This window comes from Berghia stephanieae, chromosome 4 (genome assembly GCF_034508935.2).
Source record: "Berghia stephanieae isolate SIO BIC M18660-M18661 chromosome 4, UCSD_Bste_1.3, whole genome shotgun sequence".
In the NCBI taxonomy this organism is placed as follows: Eukaryota; Metazoa; Mollusca; class Gastropoda; order Nudibranchia; family Aeolidiidae; genus Berghia; species Berghia stephanieae.
The window spans coordinates 88,934,115-88,958,385 of record NC_088363.1 but is presented as its reverse complement, the minus strand read 5'-3'; the positions used below and the strand labels follow the sequence as shown (position 1 = coordinate 88,958,385).

The 24,271-nt window shown below is 35.5% G+C and overlaps 1 protein-coding gene across 4 annotated transcripts; it reads right to left on the bottom strand.

Moving 5' to 3' along the window:
* On the bottom strand, positions 1 to 24,146 carry LOC144971519 (uncharacterized). Of its 4 annotated transcripts, none has more exons than XM_078912503.1 (17): positions 24,053 to 24,146; positions 21,596 to 21,863; positions 21,015 to 21,128; positions 19,890 to 19,956; positions 18,845 to 19,008; positions 17,979 to 18,194; positions 14,517 to 17,037; positions 12,567 to 13,360; positions 10,278 to 10,472; positions 8,968 to 9,092; positions 8,463 to 8,582; positions 7,817 to 7,919; positions 6,798 to 7,030; positions 4,824 to 5,051; positions 3,544 to 3,754; positions 2,444 to 2,517; positions 1 to 1,153 (listed from the first exon to the last, which is right to left on the bottom strand). In XM_078912503.1, the coding sequence occupies exons 2-17, from the start codon at positions 21,678 to 21,680 to the stop codon at positions 1,040 to 1,042; spliced, it is 5,364 nt and encodes a 1,787-aa protein (XP_078768629.1). In that variant the 5' UTR covers positions 21,681 to 21,863; positions 24,053 to 24,146; the 3' UTR covers positions 1 to 1,039. The 4 variants fall into 4 exon arrangements, with proteins under 4 accessions (XP_078768629.1, XP_078768631.1, XP_078768630.1 ...); XM_078912505.1 differs by having other exon boundaries at positions 10,281 to 10,472; XM_078912504.1 differs by having other exon boundaries at positions 21,596 to 21,833; positions 24,053 to 24,140.
* Between the last annotated feature and the right edge of the window lie 125 nt (positions 24,147 to 24,271).

The window sequence follows — 24,271 nt, the reverse complement described above, 5'->3', positions numbered from 1 at the left end:
GTTGGGTCTATTTAGATATGACAGTTAAAAATAAATTTTGCAATTGCAAATTGGCATTCTACCCCGATGGTAGAGACAAATCATTACAGTTCGTCTCATACATTCTTGACGAGACTCAAAAAAAAAAACCCTACTGCTTATGGAATAATTGTCAGGATTTCTAGACGGCATTGTGATACAATGGTATGGCCTTCACTTCATACTTAGAGGGTGCCGAGTTCAACTACCCGCCAAGCTGTGTGGTCTTGGGCAGGGCATTTGCCCTAGATCACTTTGCCACACTGATGCCTGGGTTATTCCAGTCTTCCCTAAAGACAAATTTCCTCTTGGGGATGAATATAGGATATCAATATATATGCTATAACATACCCTCAAATTAATACAGAAAGGTCGTAAACAAACATGCTATCTCTACACTGCCAGAGGCATATATGTATGCTTTTTAAAAATATTTTCATAGACATTATATTTTTACAATCTTGTGACTCAAAAACGTAAAGATGATAATTAAAAGATATGATGCCGATTGATTAGTATTGTAGTCCGGAATTGTTTGTGTGACAGTCTGACACTTCATAAAGTAGACATTGAGATATAAAATATTTATACAAAACAAATCAAAATAAATAAATAAACAAATAAGTAAAATATAACCATAAAGATAAGTCATTTCGGCATCGAAAAATTTCGTTGACAATAAAGAAAAGTTTGGGCAGCAGTTTAAGCATTTAAGCCTTTAAATCAACATTTTAAAAAAATCTGACATTAACGTTATCGTTTAAAAAATGTAAAGATACATTTTCCTTTCCTATCGTATCACTATTTAGACCAACAGGAACAAAAACTAAGTTGTCTCAAAATGGAAAACATGTTGCACAAAATCAATTAAATATCTGTATTCTACGTCCTTATATTGAAGAAAGTGTAAGAGAATTCATAATAACTTCAACTAGTGTCGACGGATAAAAATCTCCACGTGCATCTCAATGATGAGTATACAGCAAACATTCAATAATAAAACAAATTTTGATGCTTGTGCTCAGCAGTCTTCTACAAACACGGATGGAAAGATTCCTTTCTTGCCTTGGGAGATTCCCCATCTCCATTCCTGACTGGTGTCGACAAAATCCAATAGTTCTATTACGTCACCAGCCTAAAATCAAAGAGAAGTAAGTTATTACTCGTGTACCTGAAACCTTATTGGGCAAAAGAATTTAATTTGTTTGAAGATTGGAATAATAATAATAATAATAATAATAATAATAATAATAATAATAATAATAATAATATTATTATTAATAACAATAATAATAATAATAATAATGATGATAACGATGATGATAACAATAATAATAATAATAATAATAATAATACAATGTTTCTGCCACAAACAGTCAAGTATTCAGAAAGAAAAATACAAACAATGAAAAAAAAAAAAAACCCAAAAAACAACTAACAAAATAACAAGAGAACAAAAACAAAACAAAACAACAGACCAAATTTTAAAAAAATATGGGTGTGGAATTGGAATTTTTTAAAAACAACTAAAAAACTTAAGTTTTCATATAGTACAATATCCACTAAACATGCTCAAAGCGCTTTACGGCCAACAGCAACACTTAACATGTAGGATGTGACATGACGCCTGTTAGTGATATTACAATTTTTTCCAATAGCGACAATGCTGCTAACGGCGAGGTACTCATCTTACACCCAAGAACGGTAAGTGAATATGAGTTAAAAGCCTTTTCCGACTCAACTATGCTCCGCTCAGAGTGGGACTCGAACCCTGGACTGCCTGATCCGAAGCTGAGTGTCACACCACTCGACCACATAGCCACTTTATTTTGTGTCAGAGATTTGACATTTCTTTCCAATGACTGTAGTTTTGATTTTCTGGATTATATTCCAATCTTTGCAACTGTTTCCAACTTTGTATTTATTATTGAAACCAGTTTTGAGACATCGTAAGACAATCTTGCATTTCTGATAAGGACTATAAAGCAATAAGCAAACATTATCAGTTCAGTTGATTTTTGCATGGATCCATATATAGGTAGTTCTGATGATTTTCATGCATTTTTATTTCTATATGACTCCTTTTCCTTATTTTGGACGGGGTAGGGGGAATCATTCAAGGGCAATGCACAACAATATGAAAAATGCGCACAGAATTCTTTTTTAACATATTCTTCAACTTTCAACCTTCTTCCCCCCCCCCCCCTTCCCCCCCTTTTTAAAAAATTTTAACCCATAAACCTTGCTTGATGCTATTAATTTGACTAAGCTTATTCTTGGTTAGTCGTCACATTACACACCTGGTTTTATCAGTTTTTTTTTTTTTTTAAATAGTAGAAGGACTATTCATTTCTTGCTTTCCATCAATTTTTTAACTCAAATTTTATTTCACAAAGTCATCACATCTTAAATCAATTTTACAAACTTTAAAAGAAAGATCCTCATCAGTTTCCCCGTCAAAGTCGTGCAAAGCTTTGGCTTGTTTGATGACCGCTTCTTCTGCAAAGAAAACATTATATATAGGTTTATTTTTGTATAACTACCCGATAAAGAATTGAAATAGCTAAAAACTAGAATGATATATACATATTTCTTTTTTCATAATTTTCCATCACTATCCAAGTTTTTTGTGGTGAAAATTTCAGGAAGATGCTATACGCCATTACAATACAGTCACACTTTTTTTAAAAAGGGAGAAATTTGACTCAAGCCAAGTTTGAATGCAAAAATTTTAAGTAAAAAAAAAAAAAATCGACTGTATTGAAAGGTCTCATCGCATCTTCCTATAATTTTCACCACAAAAAAAATAGAATAGTTATGAAAAAGTAAGCAAAAAACAAACAAAAACAAAAATAAACAACAAAATGTTTCTATCATTTCTAGTTATTACTCTATTTCAATTTTCTTTACCAGGTAATAATAATAATAATAATAAAAAACATCCTGCATAACCAAGTACGAATGAGCAGAGAAATCAGGAGATGAGATAAAAAAAAGCATGCTAGTAGAAAAAAAAAATATTATGATGAATATCATGGTCCAAAAAGGGATCACTTATTGAGGTGAAGAGAATGCACTGACAATCGAATCAGGAATTTCATTTTTTTTTTTAAAACACCAAAAATGTTTTTAAAACAAAACAAAACGAAAAACAAAAAACAACTTTACTTATCCATAAGCAAATTGGGTGTACAAATGTAAAAGTTGATAATCATGTGAAATAAGATATAAAATTTGAAAGGACTTGACCATGGATCTACAACTTAAAAATTAATAGTCTTAAATTAATTTAATTAACACAGGAATGGACAACACCCGGGAGCTGCGTACGCTTATGGAGGACAGGACAGAATGGTGAAGACTTGTGGCTCATGTTGGGCGCCCCAAGGGACGGCCTAAGTAGGTAAGTAAGTAAGTAAGTAAATTTATTTGATTTTAAATTGATGAAAATTGAAAAATTAAAAAAAATAAAAAGACCACCAGGCAAATATATTCCTATTTTATACGATTGTGACTTTGTTTTACCTTTAGAACTAGTTTCAAATTTGTCAGCCTTTTCCTCCTCCATGGCCACAAAAGTGACAGGGAATAGGCCCTGGTCTCCGTGGAGACGACCCTCAATCCAGTCTTCACCAACAAACTCCAAAATTTCGATTCTGTCCCCAGACTTGAACTCAAGATCCCCTCCTGTACCACTGTTGTAATCGTGGATAGCGGTACAATATGCAAGTACTAACTGAAATATTAAAATTTTAAGAAAGGAAAGGGGGTTTTATGGTTTACGTAAGTTAGGCTATTGATGCTGTGTATTTAGTTAAAATACTCAGTAGTGTAAATGTTGCTGCTCGAAGAAATAAATAATAACGTGAAGTTGAATGTAAGTTTCAATTTAATTCATCTTAACTACGCCACTACCACATCATTTCATTCATCTGTGGTGTTTCATTCATCCTGTTTTGTTGATAAAGGGGAAACCCGAAACGTTCATTTGATCTGTTTTTGTAATTAAATTGAAGCTTACATTCAACTTCACGTTATTATTTATTAAAATACTCACAACATTTGCCAGTCGGAAATGACATACCAACACACAAAATTATGTGTGACCTTTAACGTTTACAGTCTGATTGATAGAATTCAGTGAGAACTAATCATTAAAATGGCTGTCAAAAATCAATAACAAAGAGCTAGGTGACTTCAATTTAGAAATGGGATATTGGGTGATATTATAAATTCAGGTTTTAATATTTTAGGACACAAACGCCTTAGAAAAATAAAGATGAAAATGAGACAGGATATTTTAAAATGACAGAAATAGACTTTAGTGGTAATTCACTTTTATGTCTAGTGAGAGACAAACTAAAAAGTCTAACCTAGACATCTAGATTGAAAAACATTAAATCATTTTATACACACATCAATAGATGATTTATAAGAGGAAAAAATAATTCATTTCTTATATGGAATGAACGCAAAAGGTAAATTTTAAGTGAAGAATTTCTAATGTCACCTAAAGTCGATTTAAAAGCTGAGATTTACCAAACATATAATCAATATTCAGGTTTAACTAACGTGGTCTCATGACCAACATCTTTGCTATTGTTTCAGAGAAATCAAAAAGAAATAACTCACGTTTCGTATTCCATCCTTTCCTTTATGAAACGATTTTTAACGTCCTTCAAATCGCAACAAAACGCCATTTCAATAAAGGGGAACCACATAATATTTGAAAATGCTTTTATAATTTATTTTTGACTTCTGCTCCTGTGAAAATAAAAACCCTTATCTTTGGAAATTATTTTTACCTTTTCCCCCCCAGTGCTGCCTGCTTGAAACCTGCCAACTGCCTTCTCCTCTGTATGCACATTTTCAGATACATTTTCTATCTCTTCTTCTGTTGTTTCCTTGTACTGTGGTAAGGAGGGAGGAAGGTGGGAGACAAATGTAGCTGGAAACTTTCCTGTCCTCCCTCCGCATTCACCAAACACCCACTCAGAGCTGACTTGGCTTCGAACATCGATGATGTCACCAGCCTTCCGAATGAAAAATAAATAAATAAAATAAATAAACAACTCATATGCCTTTATATTATCTTATTCTGATACTAAAAAAATATAACCTATGGTATTGAGATAGATAGTATGCACTTGGCAAAGAAGCTCACAACATTGACATCCGGAAGTATAACGGCCAACACACAAAACTATTTTGTTTGTTTGTTTGTTGCTTTAGGTCTCTTCCAACACAATTGAGGTTATATGAGAGACCGCTGAAACAAAAAAAAACAAGCAATCTAACAAAAATAGTACAAATGTAAATCAAAATCATAACCTAAAGATATCATAAGCTAAATTATAAATAACCAATAACAAACAGGCAGAAGATTTACAGAAAAAAAAATATCCCCTGTCAAAAATACAATCACAAACCAAAGAAGCAGGATAGGCTAGTAAAGAGAAGAAGAAACGACATCACTATCGGATCGTACACCCATGCGAACATCATAGGTATATGATTCAAGGGTGATGCTCCCATCCAACCACCAGCGACACAAAACTATGTGTAACCTTGAATGTTTATAGTCTGGTTAATACAGTTTAGTGAAAATTACTCATAAACGCAGATGGCAAAAAGCAATAACAAAGACCTAAGTGACGTCAACTTAATTCTATCTATATGTTAGCAAAATGGTGGTGAAGTAGTTTTGAGTCACTTCTCTATAAATCTAAAGGTTGTAGGGTTGCAGGTGTGAATTCTAATTCTAGAGAATGGAGACACCAAGGTCATTTCTCATCCTCATGTTTTGGAGGTGATATGCACACAGGCTGAATGTATAAAGATAACTTGCTTTGTCCTGCCTCTGCTTTTCACCTGTAATAATGGTTTTAAAATTTCCCACATTCTGACGTGTGGGCAGAACAAAAGAATAAAACAAAAACTTGCCGTCAACTGGGGCATTAAAAAGCATTATAAAGCACAATATCCACTAAATGTGCTCAAAGAGCTTTACAATGGGTCCCTGACCAACAGCAACACGTAACATGTAGAACGAGACATGACGCCTGTCAGGCGATATTACAATTTTATCTGGACAGAGACATTGCTGTTAACGGTCAGGTACTCATTTTACACCCGATTACGGCTCAAACTCAGGAACTTCCGATCCGAAAGTGAGTGTCATACCACTTGACTACATAGCCGCAATATACTTATACATCACACCCGTACTTGTATTTCTAGAGTCCTATACTCACTTCGAGTAAAAGACAAAAGTGCTCGATGTTAAACACAGTCCAATTATGACAGACTATACAACAAGAGATGCTGTCTTCAAAGGGCATTCCACTAAAAATGTTATTTAAATAAATGTGTAACATGAAAAAAATGTAATGTAATGGGAAAATTTATACAGCACCATTCATTATCCATTTAGAATGCTCAATAGCGCTTCACAATGGAAATAACAATTAATAAGTAACAAATTGGTCAACTGGATCCAGTAAATATATGCAAAATAAGCAATCCTGTTCTACATCACAGCAACGCATTTACGTTCCAAACCAGCTATAGATAGTATGCGCTTGGCTAAGAAGCTCATAACATTGCCATCCGGAAGTATAACGGACCAACACACAAAACTATGTGTAACCATGAACTTTTATAGTCTGGTTAATACAGTTTAGTGAGAATCACTCACAAACGCGGATGGCAAAATACAATAACAAAGGCTTGAGTGACGTCATCTTCATTCTATCTATAAAATTCAACAATCAGCCAACCTGGAAAGACAACTCTCCCTCTTGACCATCGAAATCAAACATGGCCTCGATAACTTGGGAGTCGGCCATTTCTTCCCCACTTTCTATACTGGTGTCCTCGATGATCTCCACAAAGGCCGATGGAAAGATGCCGACACGCCCATCAAGCTCCCCTCTCATCCATTCCGATCCGACGTGGTTAATTAGTCTGATGACATCGCCGTCCTCGATGGCTAGCTCTCCTTCACCCTCTCCTGCTTGAATAATAAAATAAGAGTCGGAGATAAGACAAAGATAAAAGAAACATATCCAGTATCAGCTCAAAATTAAGACATGGAACAAAAATTACATCTATGATTATGCAACCAATAAAAATTAGCCTTAAATGTTAGGTCATGGGTGAAAGTTAACAGGCATCAATTTGCCTGAAAGACATGACCGGTGAAGCCAGTTTGCCTGAAAAAGATCCTAATTTAATTTTTTGTGATCTGCGACTCAGAGGTTGAAAGTCAACCTTCCCAGAGCGAAAAGTGTATTTAATTCTATGGTCCTAAAAGTGGTTTGTTGTTTGTTTTTTTTTAGCAAAAAAAAAAGAAGAAAGGTGCACATTATTGAGTTTGTTGGTACAGAAATAAAATAAATCCATGCTGGATAGAACTTTTGCACATGTCATATGATCAGAATTTATAAAATTCAAAACATGATCAGATTTATAATGTTTTTCTCCCCTGGATACACTTTTATGCTCATCGGAGAAGTATTTCTGTCTGTCATTGTTCTGATAGTTTAGATCCAATTACCAAGTTACTATGCGTCATTACGAGGGAAGTGATGTCACAACTGTTGAAGATTAATAATATAGCAAATAACATTGATATAAAAGTAAGGTTAAGGGTTGTTCACTACAGAAAAAAAAAATACGAAAAATGTTGATTTTACTCATTATTTCATCACCATCCTTCTCATACTCAATATCATCATCGTCATCATTATCCTCATGAATATCGTCATCATCATCATCATCATCATCATTTACTTGCCTTCAAAATCAAATCTAGCTCGACATCTTGGTCCTGTCAAATTGTCAGGTTTTTCATTCGTTGCATCCATGACATCATCCATCAATTCTGGTCCACCTGATTCCTGATTACAAGAGTAAATGAACAATGATGGGTGTACAATACTGAAACATATGTAGATGTTTTGAGTAAATACATTGACTGAAGGATCTCACTTATAAAAAATGGACATATCAAAATAATATCAATACTGTCAATATAAGACCATATTGAATGATCATTTTTCACTGCTGTCAATGACTTCCTTCAACATCAAAATCAAAACCCTATTTAAAAAAATCTTTTGATTAGGCCATCAAATTGGTAAGATGATGTAAACTAAAATGAAGCTTGAACGAACAATGTCAACAATTTTGTTTGTTAATAAAGTAGAAGCCAAATCTTTGATTCATACTCATACAGTGAAGTAACTTGCCTTACAAAGAGCCATAATTTTAACATCAATCCCAGTGAAGTAACTTACCTTACAAAGAGCCATAATTTTAACATCAATCCCAGTGAAGTTACTTACCTTACAAAGAGCCATAATTTTAACATCAATCCCAGTGAAGTTACTTACCTTACAAAGAGCCATAATTTTAACATCAATCCCAGTGAAGTAACTTACCTGTGCAGTTTCATATTTGAGGTTGACGAAAGCCCTGGGGAAAATACCCTCTTCCTCGCCCAACTTGCCGGAGAGCCAGTCTTCATCTATTTCCCTGGTGATCAAGATGACGTCACCGACCTGTAAAAGGAAAGTTGCTGTTGTTGTCTTTTACAATATGTTTAGTTCTCTCCCCCTTTTTTCCCCTGGTTCAATTGCAGGAATGTGAAGCATGCAGTCTTAATAAGTTACCAAATAAAATAAATGAATGAATGCATTTTGTATTATCCTACAATTCTTGAATAATACAAAAGGCAGAAAATAAAGAAATATTAAAAAATAAAGACAAAGAAACAAACAAAAAACAACAAAACAAACATACGACGATACAAAATAATAAAAAAAACAGATAAAAAGACAAATAAAATGAATGATTAAAATTAAAAAGTCACAACTGAAACCTTTGTGAAATAATTTTCAAAGTTGAAAGGCTTTGTCATTTAATATATGTATACATAAATATTACCTGAAAGGACAGCTCATCTGATTGGCTGGCATTGTAGTCATGTGATGCTATTGCATGCGGCTCGTTGGCTAAGTAATGGTAGAGGGGGTGGCCAGGAGCAGGACGAGGTGGTAAAGAAGGGGGACCTAAAAAAGCAGAGGGCATCAAATTATAATAAAGCTGTTACCGTCTAATCACTGATCTTGTATTAGCCCTTTTCGAATAACAGCCTCCTCCTCCTCCTACTACTACTACTATTATTACACTAAACTACTACTACTCTACTATCACTACTACTACTACTACTACTACTACTACTACTACTATTTACTACTACTACTATACTACTACTACTAAACTACTACTACTATCTACTACTACTACTATACTACTACTACTATTACTACTACTACTACTACTACTACTACTACTACTACTAATACTACTACTACTACTTCTACTACACTACTACTACTACTATTACTACTACTACTACTACTTACTACTACTACTACTACTACTACTACTACTACTACTACTACTACTACTACTACTACTACTACTACTAACTACTACTACTACTACTACTACTACTACTACTACTACTACTACTACTACTACTACTACTACTACTAACTATTGCTACTACTACTACTAATACTACTACTATTATTACTACTACTACTACTACTACTACTACTACTACTACTAATACTACTACTACTACTTCTACTACCACTACTACTACTACTATTACTACTTCTACTACTATTACTACTACTACTACTATTACTACTACTACTACTACTACTACTACTACTACTACTACTACTACTACTACTACTACTACTACTACTAAAAATAATAATAATAATAATAATAATAATAATAATAATAATAATAATAATAATAATAATAATAATAATCAAAATCATAATCATAATAATAATAATAATCATAATAATAAGCTGATTATCCAATAATAATTCTGCATTGTGGAATGGATAATTGGAGAATGTTCTGATTCAAAGGGTAATTCATCAAGGGTGGATGCAATTCAATGGATAGAATTATTTTGCAGTCAATAAAATATATTATTAAGAAACTAAAGAATGAATTCAATGTTAAACAAGAAACAAGAACAGGAGAGATCGATTATCAAAAAGCAGGAAAAAATTTAACACTAAATTAAAAATTCAAAAACAAAAAACAAAAAAAGAAAACACAAAAAAGTGGACGAAGTATATTACAAAATACAGATAGTATGAAAAACCAAATAGAATATATACAACAAACAAACATAATAACATTTGTTTATAAGTATATACAACTACCTGGTGGCTTATGAGTGGCAGCCGGTGCAGCAGATATTGGTCTTGGTGGCTTGGGCCGCTCTGGAGGACTGCCAGCATCAGGAGTCTGATGGTCCCTTTCTGGGAGATCAACAGAGTCTGGTGTTGTCTGTTGTCTGGGGGCGTATGAAGGAGGTCTGGTGGGGCGTGTGACAGGAGGTCTTTTTACTTGGTCTGCAGAGGAGAATATATGAGTTGTTTGTTTACCATTCTTTGTATTTGGACTCTCCTATCATTTTTATGCAGATGATTCTCAAATCTATGATTCTGTTCATGCTACTGATTTAAGCAAATAGGGGCTCATAGCTCAGCTGTACGGTCTTTGCTTCGTAGCCGAAAGGTACTGAGTTCGAATTCCCGCTGCACGGTGTGGCCTTGATTGAGCAAGTCACCTCGCCCTAGCTCAATTTGTGGCACTGCACTGCGACTGACGCCTGGGTTATTCCAGTCTTCCCTTGGAATAGACCCTAGAGACAAATTTCCCCTATGGAATGAATAAAGGGAATTTCATTTATTTATTTATTTATTTTAATAAAATAAGAATCATAACAGACTAATGTCGAATGATGATAAAACAGAGATTTTAATTCACTCTAGACCCAACATATCTAAACAAATTAATACTCTAACGATTCATTTCGGAACTACTGTTGTTGAATCTGCCACCAAAGTAAAAAATCTTGCCACCTATATCGAATGTAATCTCTCAATGTCAGTTCAAGTTAAACACCTTATAAAATGCATGTACATTGAAATAAAAAGAATAAATAAAATCAGACACTCGATTACGTTGAATATTAATAAACTTCTGATAAATGCCTTAGTGTTATCCAAATTGGACAATTACAAGTCACTTTTAATTAATATCTCCAAAGAAAATATTAAAAACCTTCAACTTGTACAAAACTAAGCTGCTAGATTAACTTAAAAAATTGTTTTTTTTTTTAAATATCATCTACTTCTGATCTCCTTAGAGTTGCACTGGTTACCTGTGGAGAAACGCATCATCTATAAAATATGTTCCATTGTCTATCAAAGACTTAATAGTCATGCCCCTACATATTTATATAACCTTTTACACCCCTATTTTCAAAGTAGAATTCTAAGATCAAATAACGAGAGAGCAATCTTATCTTGTTTGTTTTTGTTTTTAAGGGTTTTACGGCGCTTGCAACACATTAAGGTCATATCAGTGCCAGTAAAAAGGAAGAAAATGGGATAGTAAAAAGTTCTAGAATTACAATTAAAGCAATCAAGAAAAGGTAAGACAAAGGGGAATTGGTTCAAATAGGAAACAGATGTTGATTCCAAAAGCACACCATCAAAGTACTTAGTTTGAGATCACATAAAAGTCTCATCCAGACACAAGCACAGGTCCCCACTAAGAGGGATACACTCAAATGTTTACAAATCAAATATAATATGTAAACAAAACAATAATGCATAACAGAGGGATGATTTACAAGGAAAAAAAATATCATCTCCCAAAACTAAACATTTGTTGACTGTTTCCCTCCCAGCCAGGGTATCCGGCCAGGGCCTGGACAAAACCAAGTAATCTCATTCCAAGACAAAGGTAGAAAGTATGTTGGAAAACAGATAAGAGGGGAATAGAAGACACAGTAAGTGCCTCCCTGCCCACTATGGGAGGTAAGGAACCCCACCCAAGCAATCTTATCTAAATCCAAAACATCCCACAAAATTGGTGAACAACCGTTTGAATTTTTCGGCACCCCATTTTTGGAATGCTCTCCCCCAGAATATTAAAAGTGCTGACTCGTTATCAGCTTTCAAATCTATGATCAGTAAAGGCAATGCCTTTAATTTCTGCTTCTTGTGAGAAAGGTATAATCATGCTATTTATAAAGATATAATCTAGACGTCTAGCTATCAAAGGAGACCCTCTACTCCATGCAAATTTTTTTTCTTTTTTATGTTTTATTCTCCATTTATCTGTAAAGGCTAATTTATTAATAAAATAATTAAAATTGTCAACATTTTCTTTATCATGTGGATTGCCAGATATTATGTCCAGCTCATTATTTACCAAAAGTCCCCTAAACAAATCATTGGTAAATCTAGATTTAACTAAGATTTTGATATTAGAGGACTATGGGAAATGAAGCATAGGACGGGGGAAAGGGTGAGTAAGGCGGTATTAAAAAAAAAAAGGGGGGGGGGGGGTGGTAAGGAAACAGCAAGATAGAGAGAATTGAGGTTAAAGCGCCCTTGATGACGAAAAGATAAAGTCCGTATGATATTACTTACCTTCTTCTGTAATACTGTCGTCTTTCCCTTCATTTCTGCGGGCTGCTGATAAAACTTGATCACCACTAGTGTCACCATCATGAGCTTTTGGACTGGTGGATGGTGAAGACTGTGCTTGGCTTGCAGGGCCTCCACTTGGCCGAGGTGGTGGGGGCCGATGATGGACTGCTTTTTCGCTTTCTTCAACAGTGGTTATATCTTCATTGTTACTGACATCATCACGATCTTTTGGACTGGTGGGTGGGGGTGCAGTAGGAGCTTGGCTTGCAGGGCCTCCACTTGGCCGAGGTGGTGGGGGTCGATGCTGGAATACTTGTGCATTTCCTTCAACATTAGGTATATCCTGATTGTCAGGGGCATCATCATGATCTTTTAGACTGTTGGTGGGCGGTAGAGACTGAGGTGGACTAACAGGACCTCCACTGGGCCTTGGTGGTGGAGGTCTATGCTGGACTGTCTTCTCTTTTCCCTCAACAGCTGATTCATCTTGATTGCCCACAACTTCTTCCAATTGTTCTCGTGGACAAGTGGGTAATGGAGACCGAGGATTCCCACTGGGTCGAGGTGGTGGGGGTCTATGCTGCACTACTTTATCTTTTTCCTCAACAATAGAAGCACTAGAACTTTCTGTCAATTTGGACATGGTGTCTTTTTCATTATTGACATTTTCTGATTTGATGGGCATAGTTTTAGTCTCACTTAATGGTGATTTGGAGACCGGTGCACCTCGAGGTATTGATGGTGGTGGTGGTGGTGGTCTCACTGCCTGAGGTGGTCGGCTAGGTTTAGGGTGTCTGGAATCAATGAAGGAGATTCGATATATACATAATCTGTAGCAAGGATCTAAGAGACTAATAACTTTTAATAAATAGAGGTGCCTAAATGAGTCAATAAAATCGAGATAAAGATAAAGGGAGTAAATCTGACTCATGAATGAACAACACAAAACAAACGACGTTTCGGCCCTTGGCCTTGATAAAGGCCAAGGGCCGAAACGTCGTTTGTTTTGTGCTGTTCATTCATGAGTCAGATTTACTCCTTTTATCTTTATCTCCATAATAACTTTTAACTTTTCTTTATGATTATTATGTCCATTACAACAACAAAATTTGATATTTATTTGAGAGATTGCATTTACTAATGTTTCATTTATTCATAACATCCTCTAAAGTTCCCTTGACCATCAAACTCCAAAGAAAAAAACAACTCAAAAGAATTTGCTATTTTCTTCTATAATGTAAAAGAGTAATGAAAAATGTTTATGTACAATGTCAAGTTTAAGAATCATTTTAATACAAGTAAACCAAACTAAACAAAATAATAATAAAGAAAGAAAAATTAATAAAAAGGAATTAAAAAACAAAAACAAAACAAAAATAAAAGTTGTTTTAAACAAAAAAAAATCCACTTTGATTAAATTAACACATTGCACGTGCAAAATATAATGTCAATTCAATTCTCCAATTGCCTATAACTTTTGATAGGAATTTAAACTTTGCAAATGATGTTTAACTATCAAAAACAAACCCTCATAATATATCTATCACACAGTTGAAGAGAACTGAGAGTTGATAAGGGGAAATTTAAAAAGGTAGTCAGAGCTCCAAGACCCATGAAGTCGGGAGCTTATTCCAGTTTCTGGCATTAAACATACTGCAATGATAGCTTTTTCACTTTTGAATAGGATGCTAGATTATCACAATTCTTTGATACAGAGCAGCCTAATCGCTGCTGGATGAAAAGAAAGATCAGAAAAAGACCTAGACTACATCTAAGAACACAATCAGTCCCTTTGCTTGTGAGGCGAATACTCTACCACCTGAGCTATCAGCACCCATAAGGAAAAAAAAAAAAGGGGGAAGGGGGGGGGGGGGGGGGGGGGGAGGGAATTAATCACACTTGTAATTTGGAATTAAAAAAAAACAAAACAAAATAGCTATGATTACTCACATTGAGTTTTCATTGGTACTGATTGATTGTTGTTCAATACCTCTGGATGAAAGATTCCCTGTAACCGATGACTTGTCATCGCCGTCTTGATTATCGTTGCTATCAACTCCCTCCTCTAAACTATCATCAGCCACATGACTAGATCTTTTAGGCATGCCTATAATGGTTACTGGCCTCTTAGGAGGTAGAGTATTTGACTGGCTATCTTCATTAAAAGACGGTTGTTGAGAATGAGAAGCGTCGTCAAGGGAATGGGATTTTGTGATTTCTTTGGGAGGCACATCTGTTTTTTCCCCCGATGGACGACCGACAACTGTTGGTGGTCTTTTTGGAGGATGAGACTTAGTTTTGACAGATTTTGTTGCTGACTGTTCAGGACCAGCATCCTCAGATGTCATACTTGAGCTAACGTGTGTAACTTTTTCCTCATTTCTAATAGATTCTTTTTCCAAAGAAGGCCTACCAATCATAGTAAGAGGTCGTTTGGGTGGTGGACGAACATTAGCAATGTGATCCAAAGTGTCAGTTCTGTCATCTATTTCTTTCTCTTTAGCAGGAGTCATTTGTTTATCAAGATCTTCGGATAGCAGATTTTTATTCAAAGATAAGTTTTCTGAGTAATCTTTATTCACTTCCTCTATATTCACATTTTCTTGTCCCTTTTGACTCTCATTTGCATTTGTGGATTGTTTTTCCAAAGAAGGCCTTCCTATAATGGTAGGTCTCTTAGAAGGAAGGGCAACTTTTGAAATTTGTTCCGACATGTCAGAATTGTTGTCAGCTGAGACCAATTTAAAACTTTCCAAAGAAGAAACTGGATCATTTTCTTGCAATGACTTCTGCTCTGCAGGTTTTTGGGCATTAAATTTGTCTGCATGAGTGGCTGCTTTCATTTGAATTTCAAAGCTTCCTTCATTTTGCTCTCTTGGATGTTCAGTACCTCTTGCATTGAAATCAGATTCCTTTTTCTCTGGTTCAAACTTGGATAAGAAAGAACTGGAAATACGGTGAGGCACTGAGGAATCTACGCTCTTATCTTCAACTTTGACCACAGATCCATGACCAAAGTCAGAAGCTACTGATTGTTCACTCGAACCTTCAGCTGACTTGACTGGTGCCTCCATTTCACCTTCCTTATGCTCAATGGTTTCTGTCTTGGGATGGGTGGATTTGGGAGAGGGTTTGATGGCCTTGATACTAGGTTTAGGTTTGGGTTTTATACTCGGCTTAGGTTTCGGCTTCAGAATAGGCGCCTTTGGCAAAGGTGGTGGTGTGGTTTCTTTTTCTCCTTCTTCCTCTGTCTTTCGAGCCTTTTCTTTTGTTTCGATGGACACTGATGCAGATTCTAATTTAGAGTTGCCAGATACTGAATCAATATTTGTTAATATAGAATTATTGTTCTTAGATATGTTTGATTTAGTCTTATTGATCTGAGAGTATTCAGGTATTGTGTCTTCAATAGATTCATTATCCGATTTAATGTAAGAAATAAAGGTTGGAGATGGTGATTTCTTTTCAACCTCTTTTCTTGGTGGAGGCAGTAAAGGCCTGTCTTTCATTGATTTATTATCCAATTTTGATTTCAATTCAGGTTGGTTGTGGTGTACTTCTTCAATCGTCTCATAGACATTTTCTGTTTCATTGTCCAATGCAGCAGACGAGGGTGTCAAATTCTCTTGAACAGGAGGAGCTGAGGGCCTAGAGGGGCGTTCTTTGGGACTGCGATGAGGTCTTACTGGAACAGATGGACTGGAAGAGGATGATGAAATTAAGTCATGACTAGAGGAAGTAAGACTATCATTGTTGGATTTCTTATCGGATGGTAACAATATCATCGACTGAGGTCTTGAGATTTTAGCTGGCCTTTCTGGTTTCTTTGTTGTAGAGCTCATGTCTTGAAAATGAGGTTTGACCTCATTGTCTGTTGCATGCTTCAATTCCAGAGAAGACTTGTTTGTTAATGAAATGCTCTCTGTTGTGGCAGCAGTTGCTTCTGGTATTGGTACAATGTTAGTTGAAGATGGAAAAACGGTGCTCCTTGGTCTTGGTTTTGGTCTAGGAGCTGCTTTTGGTGGTGATGATTGCTCTTGCTGTTGTTGTTGTTGTTGTTGACTTAAAGCATCTTTTTTAGGGGGTGGAGGTCGAGACATAGGGGGTGGGTGTGCACGTGGAGTTGGTGGGGATGTGGTGCTTTGGGTGGGAGTGGTTTTTGTGTCAGTGGTGGTTGTGGTTGAGGATTTCAGGTCTGTTTTAGAGAGAGGAGGCCTTGAAACAGGAGGAGTTGTTGGTTTAGGGGGAGGTGGTCGAGACATTGGGGCAGGATTGGACTTAGGATCTGACTTTGGAAGAGGGGGACGAGAAACGGGGAGTGGTGATTTGGGTGCATGGGCTACTGGGGTTCTTGGAGGAAGAGGAGGTGATTTATGAGCTGCTGTGTTGGGAGGCACTGAGGGCAATGGAGGCAGTGGTTGTGGTGGAGGAGACTTTGTGCCTTCATCAACGTCATCCATTGATGTCATGGCTGAAATGGGAGAGGAGGTCAACTAGTTCATAGTTTTTATCTGATTTAATTGTTATTGCACAGTATGGATAAGCCTCTTGCAGCTATGTGGTCTAGTGGTATGACACTTGCTTTTGGATCGGAAGGTCCTGGGTTTGAGCCTCGCTCGGCGCATAGTTGAGTCCTTGGAAAAGACTCTTTACTCACATTCTCTCACTGTACTCAGGTGTAAAATGAGTACCTGGCCGTTAACAGCGTTGTCGTTGTCCGAAAAATTGTAATATCGCCTAACAGGCGGCATGTCCCGCCCTACATGTTAAATGGTGCTGTTGACCAGAGACTCCTTGTAAAGCGCTTTGATCACATTTAGTGGATATTGTGCTATATAAAAGCTCAATTTTTTTTATTAAAAAAAAAATATTTAGAGAAAAATCAGAAAATTTCTCATCAAAGCTAAAAAATATATACTACTCTTTGTATTAAAATCAAGATCATATTGTGACAAAGCTATTGAACTTCTATCACCCCTTGCTGTCACGAGAAATATTGTTCACTTGCTGTTAATAAACACTTTTCTCTAATTTTAGGCCACTTGCATTCATGTAAAATCATTATACTTTGTAAATTTATACATATGTGATAAGATTGTGTATGGACAATGTGTGTATCCTGTGTGTGTGTGTGTGTGTGTGTGTGTATGCATGTGTGAGCCTGTGTGTGTTTGCTTGTGTATATGTATGTGTGTGCTTGTGTATATGTGTTTAAGTGTGTTGTGTAAATGTTGCTGCTTGAAGCTCGAAGAAATAAATAATAATGTGAAGTTGAATGTAAACTTCAATTCAATAACAAAAACAGATCTGTTTTTGTAATTAAATTGAAGCTTACATTCAACTTCAAATTATTATGTGTTTGTGTGTATTATGCGCCCATATAAGTCTTTGTCAACTATGATAACTAGTTACCTTGCTGTTTAAGAAGCTTGGATTGAGGTCGTATGATGGTCGGTCGTTTAGGTTTAGAAGTCGTTACAGAATCATCAGTCATAGCAGCAGATGGCTTGCCTTCACTAATGTCAGAGTCACCTTGTCTGTCGACACTTTGTTGGGCGCCAGGAGTTGGCCTCGGTGGTGCTGAGGGTGGAGGAGGCTGCAAGGAAGTTGCGTCTTGTCTTTCTCCATCTGGGTTAGTAAGAATTAAATTCTAATTAAGTCCTGAAAACTAATTTAGAACATTTTATTTTCCATTTGAGATCCATCTTTCGGAAAAGGTGTTTAGTAATTTTGATAACTGAGAGGCATGTTGTCTTTTCTTGTAAAAATAAAATATCAAAAGATGTTGGATGTGGTCAGTAACTGGATGTGTGGAAATAATTTCACCACTCTGTCCCTGAAGTTGTGTCCAAAAGTAAGGCACTTTTGCAGACATTACCCAACTCAACTCGTGTGTGAATAAATATCTGGCTATGGGCAGCAACGAATATTATTAGAGAGCTAGTGCAAAAGGTATGCCTTGTACTGTATGAAATGGTAAATTGTTTCCAAATGACCTGCTGGGAAAAAAATATATGAAGCATCATGAATGATCACAGTAAAAAATCAGCAGTTTAGCTACTATAGAGAATAATGTTAAGTCTGAAACAGATTCCTCTACCAAAGTATATACGAAAGTCTCTCTCTGTCTTTAAAGATCAAGAGAGGCAAGTTATAACAAAATGCTAGATCTGAGATAGCTATTCAAACATAAATTTTTGTTTTTGTTTTTGCTCAGCCAAATCATTGTGTCACAAAACCAAAGGAAAAATCGTATACATGTATTGAAAGAAACAAACCTTTCACAGTTGCATTTGGGGCTTTACTTTTATCTCCAGGAGTAGAAGTGGAACTGGACGGATTTGATGACAGCGAAGCAGCAACGGGGGATGGGGACTTTTTGAAATCTCGAAAGCCGATCTCACTCATTGGTCTGGCATCAACAACAGTTATTTCTAGCTTCCTATTATGAAAAAAATGTTTTATTTATTTTCTTATTAACACCAATAACATAAACAACAATAAAAAGAAAAAATTACAAAGCCAAACAATTCACCACCCCCCCCCCCCCCCCCCCCCCCAAAAAAAAAAAAACCAAAAAAAAAACCAACAACAACAAACATGCAAAATGCCTTTCTTAGTTCCATGTAAGGCAGTGTTTTTTTGTTTGTTGCTTTAGGTCTCTTCCAACATAATTGAGGTTATATGAGAGACCGCTGAAACAAAAAAACAAGCAATCTAACAAAAATAGTACAAATGTAAATCAAAATCATAACCTAAAGATATCATAAGCTAAATTATAAATAACCAAGAACAAACAGGCAGAAGATTTACAGAAAAAAAATATCCCCTGTCAAAAATACAATCACAAACCAAAGAAGCAGGATAGGCTAGTAAAGAGAAGAAGAAACGACATCACTATCGGATCGTACACCCATGCAAACATCATAGGTATATGATTCAAGGGTGATGCTCCCATCCAACCACCCGCTAAGGCAGTGTATTTGAAATTTCAGGTCTAATGAGCTTGAATAGGACCATCAAAAGATTTTTTTTAAAGGAAAAGAAAGAAAGAGAGATAGAGAGTAAGAAAGAGAGAGAGAAAAAAAGAGAAAGAGATTGAGAGAGAGAGAGAGAGAAAGAGAGAGAGAGAGAGAGAGAAAGAGAGAGAGAGATGGAGAGAGAGAAAGACAACACAACATCCTCAACTCATCTTTCTTTAGTTTGTTTCTGATTAAAAAAAAAAGATATCTAAATATCAATTATTTATTTAATCATACTGTAAAGTATAAGAATATGGGACACAACACATACTATTTCTTCTCATAAAAAGGTAGTGCATACCTTTTTGTACTGTTTGATGAGCTGGTTTTACCCGTTGAAGAATGGGATTTCATTTCTTTTGAAAGATCTGTTGACACCCACGAAAAATAAAATAAACAAAAAATAAATAAAGAAGAAAATGATAAAATAAATATATAAATAAATGAACAAATAAATAATTAAATAAATAAGATAATTTAAAAAAAACAAAACAAGCAATTTATGACAGGCCATGCAGGATCACAAATTATTTCCAAGAGATTGTCAGACAATGTCGTATGTAAAGTGCCCTTTCTAACAAATAATTGTGCTTCGTTATATAATGTCATCTTAATTCTGAGATCTACTTTTGTTTGGAATTGAAGATTTCGAACTTTCTAAAGTCTTAAAAATAATCTTTGTCTAAATCTAATTTAACAAGGACCTCTGAAACGAGCTCAAAAATGAACCTGATTGTTTTAATGTAATGCCATATTCAAATAACATTTTAAATGTGGAAAAAAGGTACTTAGATGGTAAAAATTTTAATATATGACTATGAACAATGAATTAATGCCTCTGTTGAAAATCTTTGTCAACAAAACTAAATATAAACACAAAAATGAAAAAAATAAATTCATTAAAAAGATAAGTCATGTTAAGGCAACTTATGTCGTATATAGGGAGAATAATGTGGCCCGATTCCTGGCAAATTAATGCAATGCTCACTACTACTCTTAGCCATATATAACCTCTTTTTCTTTTAGAAGTTTTTGCCAAGCTGCACTGATCTGAGGCAAAATATTGGAACAGGATTGTCTGCATATAAAAAATGCGATCTGCTGGCAGTCCTGTTTCGACGTAACGAGTCTCACAAATCCAGCTTGGCATGCAATAGAATGTAATCTGGTGACAGTCCTGTTTCAACACACTGTTGTCTCATCAGAGCAGCTTGGCACGCCCTTCTAAAAGAAAAGAGACATTATATTGGGCCAAGAATGTTCGAACTATAAACAAACATATTTATCCAAAATGAAGTGAAAAATGTGTTAAATAACTAATAATGTTTTTTTTTGTTTTTTTTTTTTAATGACATAAAGAATAGCTTACAAAAGTTCAATAAAGATTTTACAAGCTGACAAAACATTGCGTTAGCTTGTGATTTACCTTTAGTGTTGGCTTGTGTGGGTGATGTTGGCCTTGGGGGAACTTTGGCCGTGGGCCGTGGTGGAACAGGTCTCGCTGGAAGAGCTGGTGGAGCTTTAGATCCATTTTGATTGGCTGAGGAACAAATATTCTTTATAGAATAAGAAATTAAAGGCAAAAATTGTTTTTAATCTTTTTCAAAAAATTTGTTTAAAACATGACTGTGATAAGAACAATAAAAAAGATATATTGGTCACAGGGAGGAATAAAAAAAAAAAGTACAGTTCACTAGAAACGAGAATCTTAATTATCTGTTAACCAATACCGTGGATAAGCTAAAACAAGGGCAAATTGTAGTAAGTGAATTTTAGACATTTGACTATCACCGACAAAACTAGAATGTGTTAGATAATATATTGATATCTGGAAAGGTGATCTGGTCATAGTAACCTCTTTACATTTTTATGATGAGATGACACCAATAATTTGAGAGCTTTTCTACAATGCCAATTTATTTGAATAAAAAATAGAAAACAAAATAATAAAAAAAATATTTTAAAAATTGGTTCTGCTAACATCTAAAGGAATTGATTGAAGATTACCTGTCTCTGCCACTGGAGTGGGAGGGGCTGATCTTATGACTGTTGGAGGTCTTTTTGGTAAAGGTGGGGGCTTATCTTCATTCATGTCCAATGGTTTTTAAGATAATTTATCCTCAAAGGCCTGATACTATTCAGATGGGAAATCCAACTAATTGTTCGTCATATTATGTCATCCAATCAGAATTTTTATCCTGTATTTCATGTTTCAGTAAAGCTAAATGTGTCTGATCATGATAGCCTCAAAAATAAAACATGGAAGGTTGGGGAACTAAAAATAAATCAATGGATGTCAACAGAAATAAAGTCGAAGCTGCTTTATTGGAACAATGAACAAGATCATTGACCGACCTTTCAATATTGATTTTGGTTGACATACACCTTTTGCCCTGTTTCTTAAAAATGTTGTTGTAATTCAGGAATCCATCCTCAATCTTTTGTTTACAAAGGCTATATGTAGATATCGCAGGGTATGTGACTATGTAGCAAAGTGGTTAAGCTGTTTGACTCTAACCTAGAAGATCACAGTTTTGAATCCCAATGAGAACAATTTAACAAACGGAGTGTCTATGTAAACGGTAACTTTAGGCAGTTTAGTGAGCATCAGCAGTGGGAGTGGGGGTCTTACTTACTTATCCGAACTAGTGACCACCTGAGCTCTAGCCCTTCAGTCTTGTGCCAGGACGTAGAAGTTAGACGTCTTTTGTAGTTGTTCCAGCTGACTATAAAGTGTGTTACTGGGAGTCAAATTGAGACCCAACACGCCCATAAGAAAGTTATGACTGGAAATTGCTGTTCGCTTTCACTAAAAGTTTTAGGGGGGCTCAATTAAAGATGCATAACTTCGTTATAAAGAGGAATATCGCAGATATTTTGGTATCATTATTTTAGTTACTAACCTGGCACCTAGCCTCAGGATCTACGTACATGGTAATAACATTTATACATGGTAACCTTGAATCTCGCCTTTAATGGGTTAAATTGTATTGTTAGATTTTTAAAAATAACACACACACACATATATTCAGACCGAGGTCTATCCATTGCTTACATTGTAGCGGCAAACCAGTTACCGGAGCAACCGTGTACGTAGATCCTGAGGCTAGGTGCCTGGTTACCGTGTACGTAGACACTCCCTTTAACAAAAACAACTTTTGCTTATATTTCTTTATTACCTTGATTTTTAAAAAAAAATGTTTACCCCAAAATTACCATTGGAAAGTTGTGATCGAAATTGCATGCCGTTAATAAAAAATGGCTAAAACAGTCTATATCGAATTATTAACAGATCGTATGCCAAAATGTTCGTCTTATCGAGGACAATGCATTTACATTAATAAAGAGGAAGATAAAAATTTCAAAATCACATCATCATCATTATTACCACTACCACAGCTACCTCCACATCATTATCAAAACTATTACAGCAACCGCCACCACCATTACATCATCATCATAATCCTTATGGTCATCATCACTACCACTTCAACATCATCAACACCACCACTACAATCACAACCACCATCACTACACAACAGACACAGTCATCGAAACGCAAAGTAATAATGATAGTAATCATTTTAAAAAAAAATAATATTAATAATAATAATGTAGTTTATTTATATATTTTGCGCCCAATCCTCTATACAATAAAGTTCTAAGCTTGTAGGCTACTCTACTGCAAATACAGAAAGAACCCGAACAAAGCATTTGCAGTTCTAAGTCCGAACAAAGCATTTGCAGTTCTAAGTACTACTGCAAATAACTGAAATGAATGATATCTACTATTTGCAGTACTACTGCGAATAATGAAAACACTATCTATTATTCGCAGTACCAGATACTGGGAATAACGAAAACGAACGCTATCTACTATTAAGTGGGCCCATTTAGACTAGAACTGTGAATAGAAATAATAGAGGTGGCCTTACTAAAAATAAAGAATAATGAGTCCGCCAAGCAAGCTGCTGATTCCTATGGTCCGGCACTCACACCTGGGTACCAGATGAATGAATACCGTGCATATCTCGAACAATTAGTCCTGAAGTAGATTTCATAAGTGACAGCACTGGGCACTGAACTGAGACTGATAGAGATAGGGCCAGTCCAGGGCTAGACTTAGACAGGGGGGCTTCCGAAAGCTCCTACATCCCCAGTATTCTTGTTCTGGTACTAGTAAGGGGTTTGGGAGGGGGAAAACTTTTTTAATATACTGTTCTAGTATGGGGGGGGGGGGGGGGGAAGAGAGACTTAAAAAAAAAAAAAAAAATTTCCCCCCTCTCAAACCCCCTAACTAATTTTTAAATAGAACATTATAAAAATAAAAAAAAACAAGAATACTGGGGATGTAGGAGCTTTCGGAAGGCCTCCCGGGTATGATCACACGCACATCTACAGTTCGAAAAGATAGTGTATTTTTTTTCAAAAATACATTTTTCCTTTTATAAACAAACCACACACTATCACTGTCAGTCGAGACTCGACAACACCAGGAAAGGGGTGGGTCTCCACCACTTATAAAGTATGTTTCGTATTTCTTGTATTTTCCACTTTCGTTTTCAGTTTGTTCTCTGGTTTCATTCCTTTTCGCTTTTTTACTTTTTCATTTGTTTTCATTCGCCAAGCCCACTTTTCTCCTTCACACCATTTTTGTCTGAATAGGTAGAAGAGGTCGTTAGG